This window comes from Pleurodeles waltl, chromosome 2_2 (assembly GCF_031143425.1).
Source record: "Pleurodeles waltl isolate 20211129_DDA chromosome 2_2, aPleWal1.hap1.20221129, whole genome shotgun sequence".
In the NCBI taxonomy this organism is placed as follows: domain Eukaryota; kingdom Metazoa; phylum Chordata; class Amphibia; order Caudata; family Salamandridae; genus Pleurodeles; species Pleurodeles waltl.
The window spans coordinates 852,601,829-852,623,419 of record NC_090439.1 but is presented as its reverse complement, the minus strand read 5'-3'; the positions used below and the strand labels follow the sequence as shown (position 1 = coordinate 852,623,419).

General features: G+C 40.8%; 1 protein-coding gene across 3 annotated transcripts in view; it reads right to left on the bottom strand.

Annotated features, from left to right (window-relative positions):
• The window catches only part of DPY19L4 (dpy-19 like 4), a 516,401-nt gene that overhangs the window by 342,716 nt on the left and 152,094 nt on the right, over window positions 1-21,591 (bottom strand). For all 3 annotated transcript variants that reach the window (XM_069220490.1, XM_069220492.1, XM_069220491.1), the window contains exons 8-10: window positions 5,656-5,790; window positions 2,565-2,696; window positions 2,392-2,490 (exon numbers count right to left, since the gene is read on the bottom strand). In XM_069220490.1, the coding sequence (XP_069076591.1) occupies window positions 2,392-2,490; window positions 2,565-2,696; window positions 5,656-5,790 (366 nt within the window). The remainder of the gene's footprint in view (window positions 1-2,391; window positions 2,491-2,564; window positions 2,697-5,655; window positions 5,791-21,591) is intronic.

Below are 21,591 nucleotides of genomic sequence, written 5' to 3'. Positions count from 1 at the left end.
ATGAACTATCCTTCCGTAAGGCTTTGAAGACGTGGCTATTTAAGGTCTAACTTCCAATTTTCTCACTCTTTGATGCTACTGTTTCAATTTTGAGCGCTGCAAGACCTTCGGGCAGCAACGCGCTATATAAATTCACATAACATAACATACTACACGCATTATAGTTTATTCACAAAATGCTGTTCCTATAGTAAGTACGCCCTAACTATAACTACCTGCTGGCTATCGCCAGTAGGGTGGGGAGATGTGTGTTTGTGTGTGTATCATTATTTTCACCATTATGTCATCACTTTCTCTTCTAGTTTTTTAGGTACTGAGTATTAATTACATATTTTTTTTTTATTTTTATAAAACTAAACAAAACAGTGTAAGTGAACTTAATCCTATTGCTGACTGACTTCTGTGTGCTGTGGTTTGTGACCCCGTTGGTCCCTGTACCACCACAGGACACTGTGCTCGAAAGAGACACTGTATGCCATGGAGGACTGGAGATGCGACCATCAGGCTGTGGCCTCACTGAGTGCTTGCTGTCCCAGACTCCACTTGGCTACCATAGAGAGAAGAGGAGGTGGGGCTCTGTTGCTGGCACTATATCAAGTGTATTCCTGCCTGGCAGCACACAAAGTGCCGAGGCCAAGACAGGTTCATATAAGCCCTACAGAGCCAGGGCTGGGCCACCCGCCTCTCATTTGTTACTTTCTTGCCTTCTTGCCTAATTTGCCGTTCTGAAGATTGGAAAGAGAAAAACAGCTCCTTCATCAGCAGGCAAGGACAACTTTTTGGTAACAAGCATTATGACAATTTACATGGGCTGATAAAACTTTGTGTTCAGCATAATAAGGGGCACCTGACACAACCATGGCAAGCAATTATCCCCACTTACCCCAAAAAGCCGCTCTATATGTACTCTTTCTAAAGGACGTTCCATCCCTTCATAACAAACAACGTGAGTGCAGGCAAGGGACAGGGATTGACATGCAAAGCTTCTTGACAACAGGCCTGGCTATTATCTGGGAGCATGCTGGCCATGTTGGTGAGAAAAGGGACAGCATGGAGCAGCTCAGAGTAGGCATTTCCCAGTCAAAAACACCTACTGCCACACCACCACCTCCCTTGGCAAAAACTAGAGGAGACAAGCTGGATAAAACAGGATGAAATGACAAAGGCAGGGAACTAGACAAATTGCTATGCTACTTCAAGTTTTCTGTTTATATTTTTGTGATAGGTTGTATCTACACCTTGATCTACGCTGTATGTACATGTGGAGTCCTTACACCTTTTATTTTTCTGCGGTTTTTATACTACCCCCTAGGAAACTGTATCATTCAGCTATTGAAACAGCTTGATTTTACAGAATGAAAACCTGCTTTTATAAACATATAGCAACTACAAACCCCTTTTCAATCAAAAAGTAATATTTTTTCAACTAAAATAATTGAAATGTTAATGTAACTAAAATATTTAAGGTGTGTTTACTCAAATCCTAATATTACCCCAACCAATGTTAAGACTTTAATTGTTTAAATCAATTCTAAATTATTTTTAGACTATTTCGTATCATCTCCCAAAATACGATGCTAATCAAATCCTCAACACTAACCATTGTTTAATATGAAACTGCATTAATCCCTAACACATACCCCACACCTGTACCACTATTAGTAACTTTTGTTTACTGTAATTCTTAAGTGTTCATATTTTAAATACAGTACTCTTGCTAGAACTGTACAACTTACCTTAAAAAGCATCAACAGTATTAATTTTATTTGTATGTTAAGGCAGATGAGGTAATGATTTTGTAGAGGTAATAATCAGAAAAGGCAACAGTGTTTCAAAGATAATGGTGGATCAATAATGGTCAGACTTTATAAAGTTAGAGCGCTATCAGTATGTTGTTGAGAATAAGGTGGTGCAAAAAGATACCATTAAAAATATATTGCACTCTATTTGAAAATCTAAATTAGAGAAAAAAAAATTCTGCAAAGTGAAAGGATTCTAAAAGAATAGTAATCACATTGAGACAAATAAGATGAAATGTTTAATTGCATATCTTTGATGTAGACTCTGAAAACTACAGGTCTAAATATATAACAGAACATCTATAAACTGGAGTCCTACGAATGAGCTTTAAACACCTGACGCTGGGAAAAGAAAAAGGGTAATAGAAAGCAATTTCATATTTAAAAACTCTTGAACTTTTTTTAACAATATGGCATGGTGAACACCAAAAGTAACAGAATGAGTCAGAGAAGAGCACTGTACGTAAGAAGAGGCAACTGTTTAATATCTCATATATATTTGTTCATTTGAAAGACAGAAGTAATAACCCTTGTCAATAGTTAATCACATCTATTTCAAGTACCTTTAAAAGAAACAAAAAATGCTTCTTACCTTTATGAACACATATAAGGCCACCGCTATCGTACACACCAGGTAAAAATACAATATTTTCATCACCTTTCCTAGAAACGATCCCTCTCTTATATTTATCTATAAAGAGAGAAATAATTTGAGTGCATCAATAATAACACAACAAGACAAAAATAATGAAAGTCATTAATTACCTGTAGGCATTTAGCAAGCATCGAACCTGCTACGAGGCTGAGCAATGGAGAAACTAACAATGATGAATTCTCAAATTGTAGAAGATATCCCAAGAAGAGAGAGAATAAATAGATTTTGTGCACTTCATGAACCTGGGAGAAAAAAAGCTTTGAATTAGGACTAAATGTGCCCACCGTATATACAATGTCAAATTGTTTACCAAATCATCTTAGGTCATATTACTGTGTGTAGTGTAGAGAATATGTTGGCAAACATTCTGCAATTTCACGATTCTCCAACCCACCACAGGCATACCATTCTCTACTTGTAATGAGAATTCTACACAAATAACCAGTATCTTTATCATCAGAGTTAAAAAAAAAACTTCATAAAATGATGAGTAAGATTGAGTAACACAATACAATGGCTCAGAATCTGAGATATCATACAAGGCAAGAAAAAAAATGTAGTCCATCTTTGAACATATTTATCTAGGTAAAACTAAGCTAAGATTGTTTAAACCATTTCTAAAAAGAATTGAGCAAAGCAAAGGTCAAGGCAATCTATTGTAACTACAAATCACTTGTGTCTAGCAAATACAGTCTGCAAAATGATTGAGCGCACACTCCAAGCCAAATAACCCATTCTAAGTAGGGCAAATTCACCTAATTATTTGAATACTTCTTTCTAGTGTTGGCTAGTGCGCCGGATCCAATTCATCCAGAAGTAAGCAAGGTATCAATCAGCCTCTGTGGCTCAACAGGGACTACACTTAACTGTCTCTGCAAAATCACTGAAAAACCATAAATCCAGTGGCCCACAAGGAACAATTTCATAATTCCTTTTATCTGCTACCAAAGAGGATATTTCAAAAAGACTGCCTGATCGCATAAGCGTGAGTCTTAGAACGGGCCATGCCAATTGCTTGCCTGTTTCCATTAGGCATCAACAGACCAGACAAATAATAACCGGAGGGAAAAAACATGTACCCTTTTACGTGGTAGACCTACGTTTTTTTTAATTGCACTGGACTTTATGCATGAAATCGATAAAACATTAAAGGTTTTTCTAGCACTATGGTCATGGCTTTGGAAGCAGGGGATCCAATATTGCCTAGTGGATCCGCCAGCCTGATAATCACTCACAACGAAACAACTTTATACTTCAATCCTGGACAAATGGAGGGGCCACTGGATTTGCCAGAGGAGACAAATGCCGGTAAGCCCCAGAAAGCAGAGGGTGTTGAATGGCCCCCTCTTCAAATAGAGGATATAGGATGACACAAGGTGAGGGGAAAGTAAGAGACTGTAGGTAGTAACAAGACAATGTTCAGATGGACCAAATTGTAGACACACTACCTAGAGAAAAATCACAAGGGACCCTGAAGTCTTCATAAGGACATCCAGTGTAGCTATAATAGAGATAAAATACCCGGCCTTGCTAAAACCATACCAACTCCTCCTCTCATCCCACTAACTCTCCTTTTTCTCTTTTTACTTTACAGTGCCTGCATTGAAGTGAAGGCTTTAAGACTTCAAGGTTCTAGAGAATTCCACAAAATGTCTTAATATTGCATATTGCCCCAGGCAAGGTTACATGAGGAATTAGAGATATCAAAGTAGATGTTCAGAAATGCACAGAGAACCTGGGCCCCTGACTCCCTTAAAAACAGTCAAAGGTGGAGAGGTGAGATGTCGAAGACCTCCCTATACCAGAAAATAGGAAAATTGCACTATGCCCCCCTCACTTGCTTTGCTTTCAACCTCATGCTTCCTGTCACTGCTTTCCTCCGTCATTCCTGTGATGCCCCTGTTCACACAAATTATGGCATCATCTTGTACTAATCTGGCATGTCAGACCATCCAGGCAGCAAGGAAAAGTCTCTGAGTGACAGGCTTTACAGATTTACAGGTTAGACTCTCACCCGCATGGAGTAGACCTCTCAGACTGTTTTTTTTTAGCTATCCCTCTCAATAGTGGACGTCCTCATCTACAAGGTCTCCATACAGATCCCTCTTAGCAATATTACAGACTAACAGACATTGCACACAGGATTTACACAACCTCCAGGCCTGAACATCCTTCTGCAACTGACACAATCAGATAAAAAAAACAGGAGATTGGGATTCATAATGGGGGCTTACGCCTACTCCTCCCACAAGATACCTCTATATACAACGTATACCAAACAAAAAACCCCACCCAGACACAAATTCCTATGAATGACCCAGCAATAGTATCACTGACAGTAATATGTTTAACCATTTTATTAGGAGAAAGAATATTTTGACGTACCTACATATTCTATGACCTGGCATAGCCTTCATTTAGGAAACTTGCCTATCAGATGTAGAAAGTCAAAAACTGCGCCAAGATTTGGCGGGAAAGAAATACCACACCAGCACCCCAGTTACACACTGACAAACCAGATGTAAGGGGTACAGTTAAGTGTAATGTTAAATTGCCTGACTCTACGCTTGTTTTGCAAGACTTAAGCTATACAGTGAAACCTTGATGGGAAAATAAGATATCTTACAATAAATTATCATATAAAACTATTTTCCAGTTATACATTTTTACTAAACATAAAATGTGCTTACTGTATGCAACGAACACAAGGAACAAAAGGGTTCGAACAGCAGGTGTAAATGGCTTGTCCTTGAACAATTTTCACACTGACTGATATGTTTAATTTAACCACTGTTCTGAAGTGAATATCTGAATAATTTATGGACAAGCATGGGAATAATGACATGCTATTTAAGATTGCTTTTTAAACTCAGGTCCACTAAGTCCAAAACAATCTGCAAACCACGAGGTTTCTCAAAACGTGACTCTGACATACCTACACTGTTGTCCATTTGGATTCAAGGTACTAGAAGAGGTTAATGTATTAAACACACCTTGATGAAAGGATTTCTGATCTGCCTCTAGCAGTCTGACCAATGCTAGAAATGCTTGTGCACTGCAATGCTAGAAAAGTAATAACTTAAGATTCCATTAAAAGATACAACCTTATGTTCAGGAAACTTTTGTGAAGTCCTTATCAAATATACACATATCTAACAAATGAAATTAGGTGCACTATAGTTATAGATTCTCAGACGTTACCTTGTCATTCCGTGCTAATGATAGGCCATCAAGTAAGAAGAGTGCAACAGCCTGCACAAAAAGCACGTAGTGACTGTATTCCCACATCATCATGAAGCTGTACGTTGAAGCGCTCACAAGGAGGTAGCAAAGCCTCTGAGGAAAAGTAAAGGATTAAAAACATAATAAAGCAACATAAATAACTAAGAAAGAACGAGCTGAAGTTACTTTGTCTCTATCAGCATCCATGTATTCACATGACATGGAGTAGGGCATTTAGATTTTCTTGAGCTACAAGGGAAGAGAAACCAATATTAAAAGGTTTTGTTGCCTACTTGGAAGAAGTCATACTTCTGAAGTAAGACTTTTTGCATAATGGCATTATTCTGTCTCTGATCAAGCCTAGACCATATTGCCTATAAAGAGGAATCCTTTTCTTCTGTCACCGCTCTAGACTGTTCTCCCTCTACTTTCTCCACTGAAACTGCTGAGGATATTAAGCTGAGTATAGGTTTTTCTAACGGCTTGCCTGTAAACAGTATGGTGCAATTTAATTCTTCATACCCTGAAACCCCAACAATATGCCACTAGATCCAAGGTCAAGTCACTTAAGTTGTTAGGCCGATCAGGTCTTTAAACTGCAGAGAAAGTTAATATCGAAACCTACAGAAATTCAGCAGTTATAGTTATGGTTTCCTTAAACTATACCTTGTTTCCCAAAGTTACTTAACCACACGAGTTATACTTTCTTCAGATAAGTAACAATATAACTGCTGAATTTCTATGGTTTTGTGTGGGTAAAACGTGAACCGCCCTGTAGGCTTTGTTTTTTCCAGTGAATTTCAGTTTTTTGTGTGTAAAGTAATAGATAAATACTGTACCTTAATCCAACCATCGCGCACAGCCTTTGGCCGTGTACAGTAAGGGTTTCCTCCCCGCCCCACATGCACCAAACCTGTGCATGACCTTTGGCTGAGCAAGGGTATAGTGTGTGTGTGAGTGGACAGGTTCCACCCCCCATGGGCCTTCGGATCCACAGGTAACCAACACATCCCTGCAGATCTGCATCCCTAGATGTCTATATTTCTTTTTCCTTTAATATCTCCAAAACTACTGAATGACTTTACACCAAAATCACAAAAAGAGATCCTTCTGGACCACGATTTAGATTTCTGCCAAATCTGGTGTAATTCCTTTCAGCAGTTCGTGCTGTAGTCTTGTTTAAAACCTCTTTGGGAAATAACATGATAAACACAAATTTTTTGACTCCATTTATTTTCTCAACACCCATCTAACAGATTACCCCAAAACTTTCCAGGCAGAACTAGACAAAGTAGGGCACTTTTTTTTTGTTTGGGAAAATTGTTGGAAGATTTGTCAAACGGCGCCAAAGCAAACGAAAAACACTTTTCCTATGAAAACTAGGTCCCAACTATAACTACCTACTGGTGACCGTCAGCAATAGGAGATATATATATATGGAAAATGTCACTTACCCAGTGTACATCTGTTCGTGGCATGAGACGCTGCAGATTCACATGCTGTGCATTATCCTGCCATCTACTGTTGGGCTCGGAATGTTACAAGTTGTTTTTCTTCGAAGAAGTCTTTTCGAGTCACAAGACCGAGGGACTCCTCCCTTTCGGCTCCATTGCGCATGGGCATCGACTCCATCTTAGATTGTTTTCCCCGCAGAGGGTGAGGTAGGAGTTGTGAATATAGTAAATGTGTCCATGCAATGGAGTAAGTATGTATGTACATAATGTGTATAAAAATAATATTTATTTACAAATTTACAATTTTCATTCAACTTATAACGGCTACAGGCTCCCGGGGAGATGGGAGGGCGCATGTGAATCTGCAGCGTCTCATGCCACGAACAGATGTACACTGGGTAAGTGACATTTTCCGTTCGATGGCATGTGTAGCTGCAGATACACATGCTGTGCATAGACTAGTAAGCAGTAATCTCCCCAAAAGCAGTGGCTTAGCCTGTAGGAGTTGAAGTTGTCTGAAATAATGTTCGTAAAACAGCCTGCCCTACTGTGGCTTGTTAACACATCTACACAGTAATGTTTTGTGAATGTATGAGGCGTAGACCATGTGTCTGCCTTACAAATTTCTGTCATAGGTATATTCCCTAAAAAAACCATTGTGGTGCCTTTTTTCCCAGTGGAATGCGCCTTTGGTGTAATAGGTAGATCCCTTTTTTGCTTTAATATAGCATGTTTGAATACATTTCACTATCCATCTGGCAATGCCTTGCTTGGATATAGGATTCCCTGCATGAGGCTTTTGGAACGCTACAAATAATTGTTTTGTTTTGCGAAACTGTTTTGTTCTGTCAATGTAATACATTAGTGCTCTTTTGATGTCTAACGTATGTAATGCTCTTTCGGCTACTGAGTCTGGTTGTGGAAAAAAGACTGGGAGTTCCACTGTTTGGTTTAGGTGGAATGGTGATATAACTTTTGGTAAGAATTTGGGATTTGTACGGAGAACCACTTTATGTTTATGTATTTGTATAAAGGGTTCTTGTATAGTAAATGCTTGTATTTCACTTACTCTTCTAAGAGATGTGATAGCTATCAGGAAGGCTACCTTCCAAGTTAAGTATTGCATTTCACAAGAGTGCATGGGTTCAAATGGTGGTCCGATGAATCGTGTTAATACAATATTGAGGTTCCACGAAGGGACTGGTGGTGTTCTCGGGGGTATGATTCTTTTTAATCCTTCCATAAATGCTTTGATGACTGGGATTCTAAAAAGCGATGTTGAATGTCTAATCTGCAGATAGGCAGATATTGCTGTGAGATGTATTTTAATAGAAGAGAATGCTAGTTTAGATTTTTCTAAGTGTAATAAGTAACTTACAATGTTTTTTGCGGAAGCATGTAGTGGTTGAATTTGATTATTGTGGCAGTAGTAAACAAATCTTTTCCATTTATTTGCATACCAATGTCTTGCAATAGGTTTCCTAGCTTGTTTAATGACCACCATACATTCTTGTGTAAGGTCTACGTGCCCAAATTCTAAGACTTCAGGAGCCAGATTGCTAGATTGAGCGATGCTGGATTCGGGTGTCTGATCTGTTGTTTGTATTGAATTAACAGATCTGGTCTGTTTGGTAATTTGACATGAGGTACCACTGATAGGTCCAGCAGTGTTGTGTACCACGGTTGGCGAGCCCAGGTTGGTGCTATGAGTATTAGTTTGAGTTTGTTTTGACTCAGTTTGTTTACCAGATAAGGAATGAGTGGGAGAGGGGGAAAAGCGTAAGCAAATATCTCTGACCAACTCATCCATAACGCATTGCCCTTGGACAGAGGGTGTGGGTACCTGGACGTGAAGTTTTGGCATTTTGTGTTTTCTTTTGTTGCGAATAGATCTATTTTTGGTGTTCCCCAGCGTAGAAAGTAATCTTGTAGGATCTGGGGATGAATTTCCCATTCGTGTGTTTGTTGGTGATCTCGACTGAGATTGTCGGCTAACTGGTTTTGAATCCCTGGGATGTATTGTGCTATTAGGCGAATGTGATTCTGAATTGCCCAATGCCAAATTTTCTGTGCTAAGAGACACAGTTGTTGAGGTAATACATTGTCGTCATGTTGTCTGTTTTGACAAGAATTTGTTTGTGGGCTATCAGTGGTTGAAATGCTTTCAATGATAGAAACACTGCCAACAGTTCTAAATGATTTATGTGCAGTTGTTTTTGTTGAATGTTCCATTGTCCCTGTATACTGTGCTGGTTGAGGTGTGCTCCCCACCCCATCATGGAAGCATCTGTTGTGATCACGTATTGAGGCACTGGGTCTTGGAATGGCCGTCCTTGGTTTAAATTTATAGGGTTCCACCATTGAAGCGAGAAGTGTGTCTGGCGGTCTATCAACACTAGATCTTGGAGTTGACCCTGTGCTTGTGTCCATTGTTTTGCTAGGCACTGTTGTAAGGGCCGCATGTGTAGTCTTGCGTTTGGGACAATGGCTATGCATGAAGACATCATGCCTAGAAGTTTCATTACAAACTTCACCTGGTAGTGTTGGTTTGGCTGCATGTTTAATATTATATTCTGGAACGCTTGTACCCTTTGTGGACTTGGAGTGGCAATCGCCTTTTGTGTCGAGTGTTGCTACCAAGTATTGTTGTATTTGGGATGGTTGTAGATGTGATTTTTGGTAATTTATAGAGAACCCTAGTTTGTGTAGAGTTTCTATAACGTATTGTGTGTGAAGAAGACACTGTTGTTGAGTGCTGGTTTTTATTAACCAATCGTCTAAGTATGGGAATACGTGCATGTGCTGTCTCCTTATATGAGTGGCTACTACTGCAAGGCATTTTGTGAATACCCTTGGGGCTGTTGTTATCCCGAATGGTAACACCTTGAATTGGTAATGCACGCCCGGGATTACAAACCTTAAGTATTTCCTGTGAGAAGGATGTATGGGTATGTGGAAATATGCATCCTTGAGATCTAACGTTAACATGTAGTCCTGTTTTTTGAGCAAGGGAATCACGTCTTGAAGTGTTACCATGTGGAAGTGATCTCATTTGATGTAGAGATTCAGCGTTCTGAGGTCTAATATGGGTCTCAACGTTTTGTCTTTCTTTGGAATTAGGAAATGCAGGGAGTAGACACCTGTTCCTTTTTGGTGGTTGGGTACTAGTTCTATTGCTTGTTTTTGTAACAATGCTTGGACTTCTAGCTGTAACAGGTCTAAGTGTTGTTTGGGTTATATTGTGTGCTCTTGGGGGCACATCTGGTGGGAAATTTATGAATTCTATGCAATAACCATGTTGGATAATGGCTAGGACCCATGCGTCCATAGTTATGTTTGTCAAGTTTTGGTAGTATGCAGTAAGTCTCCCCCCCACTGGTGTTGAGTGTTGGGGGTTTGTGACATTGAAGTCACTGTTTGGCTTGAGGTGTTTTAGGGCTTTGGAATTTCCCCCTTGCTTTTGGGAATTGTCCACCCCTGTATGATCCTCAAAACCCTCCTCTTTGGTACTGCCCCTGATAGGTGGGTCTGGCTTGTGAGGTGGAAGGCTCTGGGGTTTGGGTACGAAACCCCCCTCTAAACTGTGGTCTTCTAAAAGTGCTTCTGCTTTTTGGGGAGTAGAGCGCGCCCATGGCTTTGGCCGTGTCGGTGTCCTTCTTTAGTTTCTCGATTGCCGTGTCCACCTCTGGCCCAAACAATTGTTCCTGGTTAAATGGCATATTTAACACAGCTTGCTGGATTTCCGGTTTAAACCCTGAGCTCCGTAACCATGCATGCCTGCGAATGGTTACCGCAGTGTTCACTGTCCGTGCTGCTGTGTCTGCCGAGTCCAGTGCAGACCTTATCTGGTTGTTGGAAATTGCCTGTCCTTCCTCAACAACCTGTTGGGCACGTTTCTGGTGTTCCTTGGGCAAGTGCTGTATTATATGTTGCATCTCGTCCCAGTGTGCCCTGTCGTAGCGAGCCAGTAGAGCCTGTGAATTGGCAATCCGTCATTGATTGGCTGCCTGTGCCGCCACTCGTTTGCCCGCAGCATTGAACTTCCGACTTTCCTGGTCAGGCGGTGGTGCCTCTCCGGATGATTGGGAGTTTGCCCTCTTTCTGGCCGCTCCCACGACCTCCGAATCTGGTGTTAGTTGCTGTGTTATAAACACAGGGTCCATGGGGGAAGTTTATATTTTTTCTCCAACCTAGGCGTGATAGCTCTGCCTTTCACTGGGTCCTGGAACACCTGTTTGGCGTGCTTGAGCATGCCTGGGAGCATTGTCAAACTTTGATAAGAGCTGTGGGTGGATGCCAAGGTGTTAAATAAGAAGTAATCTTCTATTGGCTCCGCATGCATTGCTACATTGTGGAAAGTAGCTGCCCTTGATAACACCTGCATATATGCAGTGCTGTCCTCTGGAGGTGACGGCCTTGCCGGGTAACAATCGGGACTGTTGTCGGAGACCGGTGCATCATATAAGTCCCATGCATCCGGGTCATCCTGTGTCATCCCCGTGTGTGTTGGTGACTGCATTGGGGGTGTTGTTACCGGGGACAGATGTGGTGAGTGCAGTGGAGAAGGCTGTGGCGAAAACCTTGGTGGTGGTGTTTTGTCTCTTGCCACCTTTGCCTTTGGCTGCATTTCCGACTCCAGAAATGCTAGCTTTCTTTTTATTTTTATTGGAGGAAGAGCTTGAATTTTACCAGTCTCTTTCTGGATGTGCAGCCTCCTTTGAGTATGGTCTGGCTCTCCCATACTTAATTCCTGCTCAAATCTGTGCTCTTGCATTTGGCTGGAAAGTCCGTGCTCTTCTGTGTAGGAGCCTATTTTCGGCTCAGAGGCTGCCTTTTTCGACACCAAAGGTTTCGAAACAGTCTTTTTCGGCTCCGAGGAAACCTTTTTCACTTTGGGTGTGTCGAACTCTCGGTGCCGAGATGGTTCGGAGCCAGTATCTCGACCGGAGTCGGATGTCTTCAGCTGTTGGGAGGCCTTTTTCGGTGCCGATGGTTGGTCACTGTGTTTTCGGGTTAAGCCATGGCCTGTTGGGGGTGGCATCCCCTTGGGCCTTTATGATTTTGGAGTGAGTCTTGGCCGGGGCAGTTTTACTCACAGTTTTTTGCTGTGCCGTCGGTAGCTCACTTTCGGAGTTGTCCGAGTCCGATTCTTGTATGGACATTCTCTCCTCCTCCTCGACGTCGATCTGTTCGGCCGGTGTCGACGCCACCTGAAGTATTCTGGCTCTTCGATCGCGTAGGGTCTTTTTCGATCGAAATGCCCGACAGGCCTCGCAAGTATCCTCCCTGTGTTCCGGTGATAGACACAGATTACAGACCAAGTGTTGGTCTGTATGAGGATACTTGGCGTGGCAATTCGGGCAGAAGCGGAAGGGGGTCCGGTCCATGAGTTTCGACGATGGACGCGGTCGGGCCGATCAGGCCCCGCTGAAGAGTGGAAGCCCCGAAGAGCCACTGGAGCGCTTCTACAATCGGTGTCGATGTACTAACACTAAACCGGTACCGAGCGCTAGCAAATACCGTCAAATTTTCGATAATTAGCTAACTTTCCCAATTCGAAATACGGAGCGAAGAGGAACACGTCCGAACCCGATGGCGGAAAGAAAACAATCTAAGATGGAGTCGACGCCCATGCGCAATGGAGCTGAAAGGGAGGAGTCACTCGATCTCGTGACTCAAAAAGACTTCTTTGAAGAAAAACAACTTGTAACACTCCGAGCCCAACACTAGATGGCAGGATAATGCACAGCATGTGTATCGGCAGCTACACATGCCATGGAACATATATATCAGTGGCAGCTGCCAATGGGTAGATATTGTTAGGACCACTTTTCCATAGGAAATTGATCAGTAACAACATCAAATGTAGCAGTAAGGAACCTATTGGTCCAGAAAGTGCACTTTTTTGCGATTTGATGTCAATCTGTTAAGTAGTTTTTGAGAATTAAGGTTCAAAATGTATATATATTTGATGCTGCAGAGGATACATGTTGATGACAACTAAAAAAATAAGATTTGATTCGCTGCTACCACATCAGCAAAGAAGTGGCAGCAGCCATTTTAGGACTCTGTGACTCAGTCCTCTGTCCTAGAAAAAGTTTAGGGGGTCTGGGGATAAATTTGTTTTTTTCCGGTAATGCAAATCCATGGAGGATACACAGGACTGGTAAAAAGAAAAAAAGAAAAGAAACTGCCTTTTCAGAAAAGGATGGGCCAGGGACGAGGGGGATGAAGAGACATACAGCCCACCCCATGAGTGCCTCAAAGCCCCTGGGCACCAGCTTCCTTTTTTTTTTTTGTCTATTTAATTGAGGCTTAGACCGGCCCGAGGGACTATCAAAGCAGTGTCCCAGGGAACCCCGTACCGCAAGACACTGCAATTTTCCCTGCCTGGGAGAGTGTGGGCAGGAAATGTAAATTTTATTCCCTGCCCCCGCCCTTCCGGGAATAGAACACAACTATGTTCCCTCCCAGCTGGAGCACAGAAATAAGTTGCTCCCACCCGGGCATTATGCTGCTGGCTGGGAAACCGTTGTTGTGGGTGACATCATTGGGCACAAGGGCACGTGCTGGAAGTGGCAGGGGATGCAAGGGCCTTGGAGCTGCCCTCGCAGCCCCTGTCCATTGTTATGTGGTGGGTGTCTTGGGTGGGCACTAGGGTATACCAAAGTAAAAATGTAAAACTCTTAAGAAGAATAAATGAGCGTCAGGAGCCATTAATTTATTCTTTAGTACAGGGAAGGAGTGCCCATAAACAACCTGTGAGGGCTTTATATTTATATTTTTTTTTATCCTGGTGCTGCCCCTGCAGGGGCACTACCAAGCATTCTGATTTAAATGTTGTGGAGGGCTGCAGGGAGGGAAGCAGTACCTCTTCCCCCCCAGCAGAATTAAAACAAATACATTAAGTTTCCTGAGTCACTGACTCTATGACCCCAGGAGAGCTTACCATATTTTTTTTTTAGAGCACTACAAGCTAGAGCTGTATGCTTTTTAGCTGGGGTGCATGGACCCCATGTGGTTGTTTCGATGGGTGCACATTGTGGCCTGAAAAGTGTTTAAAAAGACTCAAATATGTGTTTAATGTTTTGTAAATGCTTTACTGAAAATATTTTTTAACAATCACTATTATTAAACATTGTAATATGTGAAATAATAATGTGAATAATTAAAATATACATTTCATCATAGCTATCAGTGACTTTTTTTTTTTTAGAAAGCCAATAGGTCTGCTTTCTATATATTGATGCAATGACCCCTTGATAAAACAATAGGCTCATCTCTTTTTAAATTTTGTGTCTGACCCTTTGACAGAGCCAGTTGGTCTGTCTTACTTAAAATTACAACCTTTAGATTGTTATTTTATATTATAAAAACCATAGAAATTCACTGAAAAAAACAAAGGTTGAAGTGACCTTAAAGGTAGGAATTCTAATTATATCTTAGTTCACATTAAAGTAACCTTAGAAATCCACAAAAAATCCAAAGGTTAAAGGGACATTATAGTGAGTTGAAAATGTCAGTTAAAACATACTGTTTTGAAAGGAAAAAACTAAACTGTAATTCATCAGTTATAGTTATTTCAATTAGTTATAGCTCATGCCCTACAGTAACTATAACTCACGCCTTAAACATGCACTGCTAATTACCGCTCATATTGCATCATTGATGACATGTTCTAGGACATCATTGATAACATCAGTGCAACATCTAAAACAATATCATTGACAACAACACTGTACATTGCGGGGGTGTGAATGGAGATTGAGCAAGTGAACTCCCCCGTCAGGTCAGTGTAGAAGCCTTCCCAGGTAGAAAATGTAATAACGGGCAAGAAAAGTCTTGGTTCTGCATCTTAGGAACCTTCATTGATGTCATAAAAATTAGAGTTGTCCTTGCCCATGTGTGGGATCCCAGAAAAATGTAGCATGCAAATAAATACTACCATAAAATGGTAAAAGCTCTTATATTTAAATGCAAGACAAGCATTGATGACTATGCAAGGTTGGGTTTACCACATTTTGGGTGTGTTCCTATTTCTTTTCAATATGATCCCATGGTGAAGATAAACAAACTTTGCAGCATAGCTATCAACTTGCTGCCGCAGTGATCCTGAAAAACATGTACGAAATAACAGATAGGCAAAACCCTGCAAAAGCTACAAATCAGGACACTGCTTGTTTAAGAAGGAGCTCCAAAATTACATCATGCTTTATGCTGGCAGCTACTCCAGAGCACCATTTCTTTTGACAGTACTTTAAATGAGGATTCTAGTTAAATCTAAAAGAAGAATAAATGAGCGTCAGGAGCCATTAATTTATTCTTTAGTACAGGGAAGGAGTGCCCATAAACAACCTGTGAGGGCTTTATATTTATATATTTTTTTATCCTGGTGCTGACCCTGCAGGGGCACTACCAAGCATTCTGATTTAAATGTTGTGGAGGGCTGCAGGGAGGGAAGCAGTACCTCTTCCCCCCCAGCAGAATTAAAACAAATACATTAAGTTTCCTGAGTCACTGACTCTATGACCCCAGGAGAGCTTACCATATTTTTTTTTAGAGCACTACAAGCTAGAGCTGTATTCTTTTTAGCTGGGGTGCATGGACCCCATGTGGTTGTTTCGATGGGTGCACATTGTGGCCTGAAAAGTGTTTAAAAAGACTCAAATATGTGTTTAATGTTTTGTAAATGCTTTACTGAAAATATTTTTTAACAATCACTATTATTAAACATTGTAATATGTGAAATAATAATGTGAATAATTAAAATATACATTTCATCATAGCTATCAGTGACTTTTTTTTTTTTAGAAAGCCAATAGGTCTGCTTTCTATATATTGATGCAATGACCCCTTGATAAAACAATAGGCTCATCTCTTTTTAAATTTTGTGTCTGACCCTTTGACAGAGCCAGTTGGTCTGTCTTACTTAAAATTACAACCTTTAGATTGTTATTTTATATTATAAAAACCATAGAAATTCACTGAAAAAAACAAAGGTTGAAGTGACCTTAAAGGTAGGAATTCTAATTATATCTTAGTTCACATTAAAGTAACCTTAGAAATCCACAAAAAATCCAAAGGTTAAAGGGACATTATAGTGAGTTGAAAATGTCAGTTAAAACATACTGTTTTGAAAGGAAAAAACTAAACTGTAATTCATCAGTTATAGTTATTTCAATTAGTTATAGCTCATGCCCTACAGTAACTATAACTCACGCCTTAAACATGCACTGCTAATTACCGCTCATATTGCATCATTGATGACATGTTCTAGGACATCATTGATAACATCAGTGCAACATCTAAAACAATATCATTGACAACAACACTGTACATTGCGGGGGTGTGAATGGAGATTGAGCAAGTGAACTCCCCCGTCAGGTCAGTGTAGAAGCCTTCCCAGGTAGAAAATGTAATAACGGGCAAGAAAAGTCTTGGTTCTGCATCTTAGGAACCTTCATTGATGTCATAAAAATTAGAGTTGTCCTTGCCCATGTGTGGGATCCCAGAAAAATGTAGCATGCAAATAAATACTACCATAAAATGGTAAAAGCTCTTATATTTAAATGCAAGACAAGCATTGATGACTATGCAAGGTTGGGTTTACCACATTTTGGGTGTGTTCCTATTTCTTTTCAATATGATCCCATGGTGAAGATAAACAAACTTTGCAGCATAGCTATCAACTTGCTGCCGCAGTGATCCTGAAAAACATGTACGAAATAACAGATAGGCAAAACCCTGCAAAAGCTACAAATCAGGACACTGCTTGTTTAAGAAGGAGCTCCAAAATTACATCATGCTTTATGCTGGCAGCTACTCCAGAGCACCATTTCTTTTGACAGTACTTTAAATGAGGATTCTAGTTAAATCTAAAAGAAGAATAAATGAGCGTCAGGAGCCATTAATTTATTCTTTAGTACAGGGAAGGAGTGCCCATAAACAACCTGTGAGGGCTTTATATTTATATATTTTTTTATCCTGGTGCTGACCCTGCAGGGGCACTACCAAGCATTCTGATTTAAATGTTGTGGAGGGCTGCAGGGAGGGAAGCAGTACCTCTTCCCCCCCAGCAGAATTAAAACAAATACATTAAGTTTCCTGAGTCACTGACTCTATGACCCCAGGAGAGCTTACCATATTTTTTTTTAGAGCACTACAAGCTAGAGCTGTATTCTTTTTAGCTGGGGTGCATGGACCCCATGTGGTTGTTTCGATGGGTGCACATTGTGGCCTGAAAAGTGTTTAAAAAGACTCAAATATGTGTTTAATGTTTTGTAAATGCTTTACTGAAAATATTTTTTAACAATCACTATTATTAAACATTGTAATATGTGAAATAATAATGTGAATAATTAAAATATACATTTCATCATAGCTATCAGTGACTTTTTTTTTTTTAGAAAGCCAATAGGTCTGCTTTCTATATATTGATGCAATGACCCCTTGATAAAACAATAGGCTCATCTCTTTTTAAATTTTTATAGTAGGATAATTTCCAGTTGGAAAGGTTGTTTAGAACTACAATGCAGATTTCTATGATGAAGAACATGGACTGAAGTAAGTAGCCTTGCTTTCTTCACAGTAGGGTCTTCACGGATAGCCATAAACATTATAGTAGAATAGCAAGCTCATCCCCGATATATGAAACTTGAAGATGGCGTAAAAAGAATATGCTTTTTTTGTTTTTTTTGTTGTTTTTTTTGTTAAAAGGCTGTCAGAACAGTTTGTACTCTAAATGAATAGGTTTCTCAGGGTAGTCAGACTAATTACTTATTATTTTGCGGCATCTGATGATTATCAGTAGTGCTTTGCAGAATTGTGAACTGACTTTCACATCACAGCCTTGCAAACATTTTTATATTCAGACATTACTTAGCCAGGCAATTGTGGCTGCTTTATCTCTTGTTAAATGAGCTTCCAGTTTATCTGATAAATGCTGTTTTGCTCACTTGTAACAATCCACTAGAGAACAAAATGTTGGGAGCTTCTTATGTGACTATGGTTGACAAAGTTAGAAGTATGCCTTCAAATGTTAGTACGTGTCTGATGTCTAAATACGACTAGCAAGGAGACAGTCTGATTTAAATGAAGATATGACAGTACTTTTAGAAGAAAAAGAAAGATGAGCCCTTGTAGTGATTTGATCAAGATTAAAACACTTTACGATTCTGTGCTGATTACCCTTGAATCGCATTAATCCTCTAGAGAGAGGTGTTTGCAACTAACAATGCAGTTTTCCATGACAGATGCTGCACGTAGTATTTATGTATAGGCACAAAAGAGGACATACATTATGACATAACCACATTGAGCTGCCATTGAAGTGAAGATTTCAAAATCAGAGCTAAAGCTTGTTTCAAACCTCCTAAGCTGTGCCTAATGATTGTGATCATTCAAAAGAAATCTGTGATGGAAATGTTCTATATGCTGTAGTAGGTGTAGCCCAAACATTGGCAGCTGCAGTAGGAAAGGCAGCACCAACACGCTTTGGCAGGATACGAGATCAACTCCCTTTTGTTGGCACCATGGATAGAAATGTTTCCATTTAAGAGCATAAAACAGAAGGTTTCTTCGCTTCTTTGTTATGCCCATATAATATGTCGGCAGATTTAAATGTCCATATTAACTGTATTCAGAAGCCACACTGCTATATTTAAGGATGTCAAAACTGAATGGAGTACTTGGCTCCGGTGCTTGAACAAATGGGTGTGTTTATGCGATGCACCACCACTGTATCACCCTTCTGGTGCAATCATGATCAAATTGGCCTTTTCCCTCTCAAGTCACAGCAGAGTGGAAGGGATTAAAAGAAATTTGGAAAAAGTATACAGAAAGGTTACAGACTAGTTGCTCAAAAGGTATTTTCCAGGGTCCTTCTTTGTGGATACCCACATAGGCAGTCTTTGCATTTGGTATGACCCAATCAGCAAGAATGTCTCTCAGGACATTGTTGTTTAAAACCTACATGTGGCTTTCTTTGTACAAAATGCCTAGAGTAGCTGCTTTGTTGTTCTGTGTTCCTGGCAGATGCATCCCTTTGGTCAAAGCCCTTCAAAACATCCAATTCCATATTGGATGTGCTTCTTTCAACAAAATGCTGGATCTGGTTTCCCCTTGCATTTTGAGTTAGTAAAATGTAACTGTATTGTCTGATTGTCTGTTTGAATCAGAATTCGGTCAGTTGTAAGAGAAGGAAGGAAAAAAGGTCTGGGCGAATTACCTTGAGGTCCAATAGATTAAAATGGTATTGGGTCCTCTCCTTTCAACAGACATCATGCATTGCTAGGTTGCCAAGGTGTGCTACACTGCCAGTTAATGATGCATCTGTGACTACAATACAATATTATCTAAACTGGGATATCCGTAGGGAAATGGAAGTCCAAAGGAGATTGCGAGGATCATTCCACCATACTAGAGTCTTAGCATAGAAGAATTTGATCTTCCTAGGTGTACTCTTCTGACTCCACACATCTTCCAGACATTACTGTAGTGGAGGCACATACAACTCAACATTCAGAATTATAAATATGCATGAAGGTAGGGTTCCCAGCCTCTCCGTTTGATTGTGCACCACTTGGAGCAGGGGCGGTATTTCATTTCCAGCACAGATACTCTCTTCACTGGGGAAAAAAGCATTTTCCTTGTGCGGAGTCCACAGCTGAGCCCAGGTATGTTACTATCTAAACAGGTTCGGATGCTGACATGTGAAGACTGACTTGCAGATCCAATCTGTTGAGCAGCTTCAAAATATTTTCTCACTCTTTGTTGGTTGACAACTTTGATGAACAAGTTACCTGGTAGAGACTATATCTAGCATTAGATTCCTTACCTTAGAATTTCCCCCTTGCGTCAGACTGGATCTGGAAGATTTTTCATGAGCAGTACCCCTAAAAGTCAGCTCCCAGAACTATCTCAAAATGCATGGCAGTAGTTTCTGGATATTTAAGGGAAAGGGGAATTCTCATATTGCCCTATTGTGAGAAAGTCACCCTTTTAGCATGCTCACCCCAATGTTTCTGACTGATACTGATGATAACTGACCCTGACTGTATCCTGAGCTCTGCTTAACAGGCCAGGGCCAGTGCATTGAATCGAAGGTACATGGTCAAATGGCATAATGTTATAATTTCAATTGACATTGGCAGACCCTGTAAATCCCTAGAAGATAATAGGGCATGGGGGATTCAAACTACCTGTAAGTCCCTGGTATATAAAAGGGAAGGGGGTTTAGAGGCCCAGAATATTTCCTGCACTGGAGTGTGCAGTGCTATTTTCTGCTGTCATTTGTAAGGGCAGCACTGCCTTGCAGACTGTCTTTAAAATATAAAATGTATGCAAATTCAACTTTGGAATTAAAGGTACTTCCAAAGTAACAATCCACCTTGTTTTTTTATATATACGTCACCCTAAAGGTCTCCCCTAGATGCCCCAGGAGTTGGGTGCAACATAACTATAAGCAGGGACATTGTAAAATATGTTTTATATGCCCAGGTGAGGGAATAACTGCACCTGTCACTATCCCCTATTGTAGGAAGCTGGCTCCATAGGCTATAATGGAAATATTTTTCATAAGCCTAAGTACTGCTAGGAAAAAGATAAGTGCCATGAAGGGACTCAAACGAATGGTAATGATACATGCAACAATTTAGAATTGTTGAATTTATCATAAGTTATGAGACTTTCCTTACTGTAAGCAGAATTTCAGCCTGCTAGTGGTCTCTGCTGATTGGTCAGCCCTAACAGGATTAGCCAGACCGCTTTGATGAGGTGATAGGTGGCCTGCACTGAGCAGCGATTATCTGATGGGGGAGATAGGCAGATGGTGAAGCCAAGCCAGGCAGGGGGCTAGGTGAATCAAACCGAGGCTTCAAAAGGATACCAGTCATAAAGGAATGCAGCCAAGCCTGCCCTCTCATCCCTGTACCCCACAGACAGAACGTGGGCTTAGGAAAGGAATTTGCAGATGTCCAGAAGGGGAGTTAATGGATCTGAGCTACACCAGGGGGGTAGGTTTAGCCAGATCTTATTTCTCTGGAGGAAAATCATCCATCATGGAATGTTAAAGTGCAGTGCTTTACGGGATAAGAAGATGCCACACTTTGGAGTGGCACTCTGCAGCTCACTGAACAAGGATGCCCACTGACTGTCTCCCAGGATGATTGAATAAAAGTGTCTGATCTGCAGTGGAATTCAGATCTGCTGCCTGAAACCACAAAAAGAAGGACTGCCCTACTGAAACCCTAGTTTGCAACCCAGAGGCCTGAACACTTAAGGACTACACCTGTTGCACACTGGAACCACAGCCCAAAGGATTTTGCCTAGCTTCAAAAAGGACTCGGGCAGGGACTCACTGAAGCAACAGGTTAAAAGAGCTTCCCTGCACCAACTTCCACAAAACGTCCCAGCCTGGAGTGTGTCCAGTGGACATGCAAGGATTTGGCCAGGTGCGCTGGGG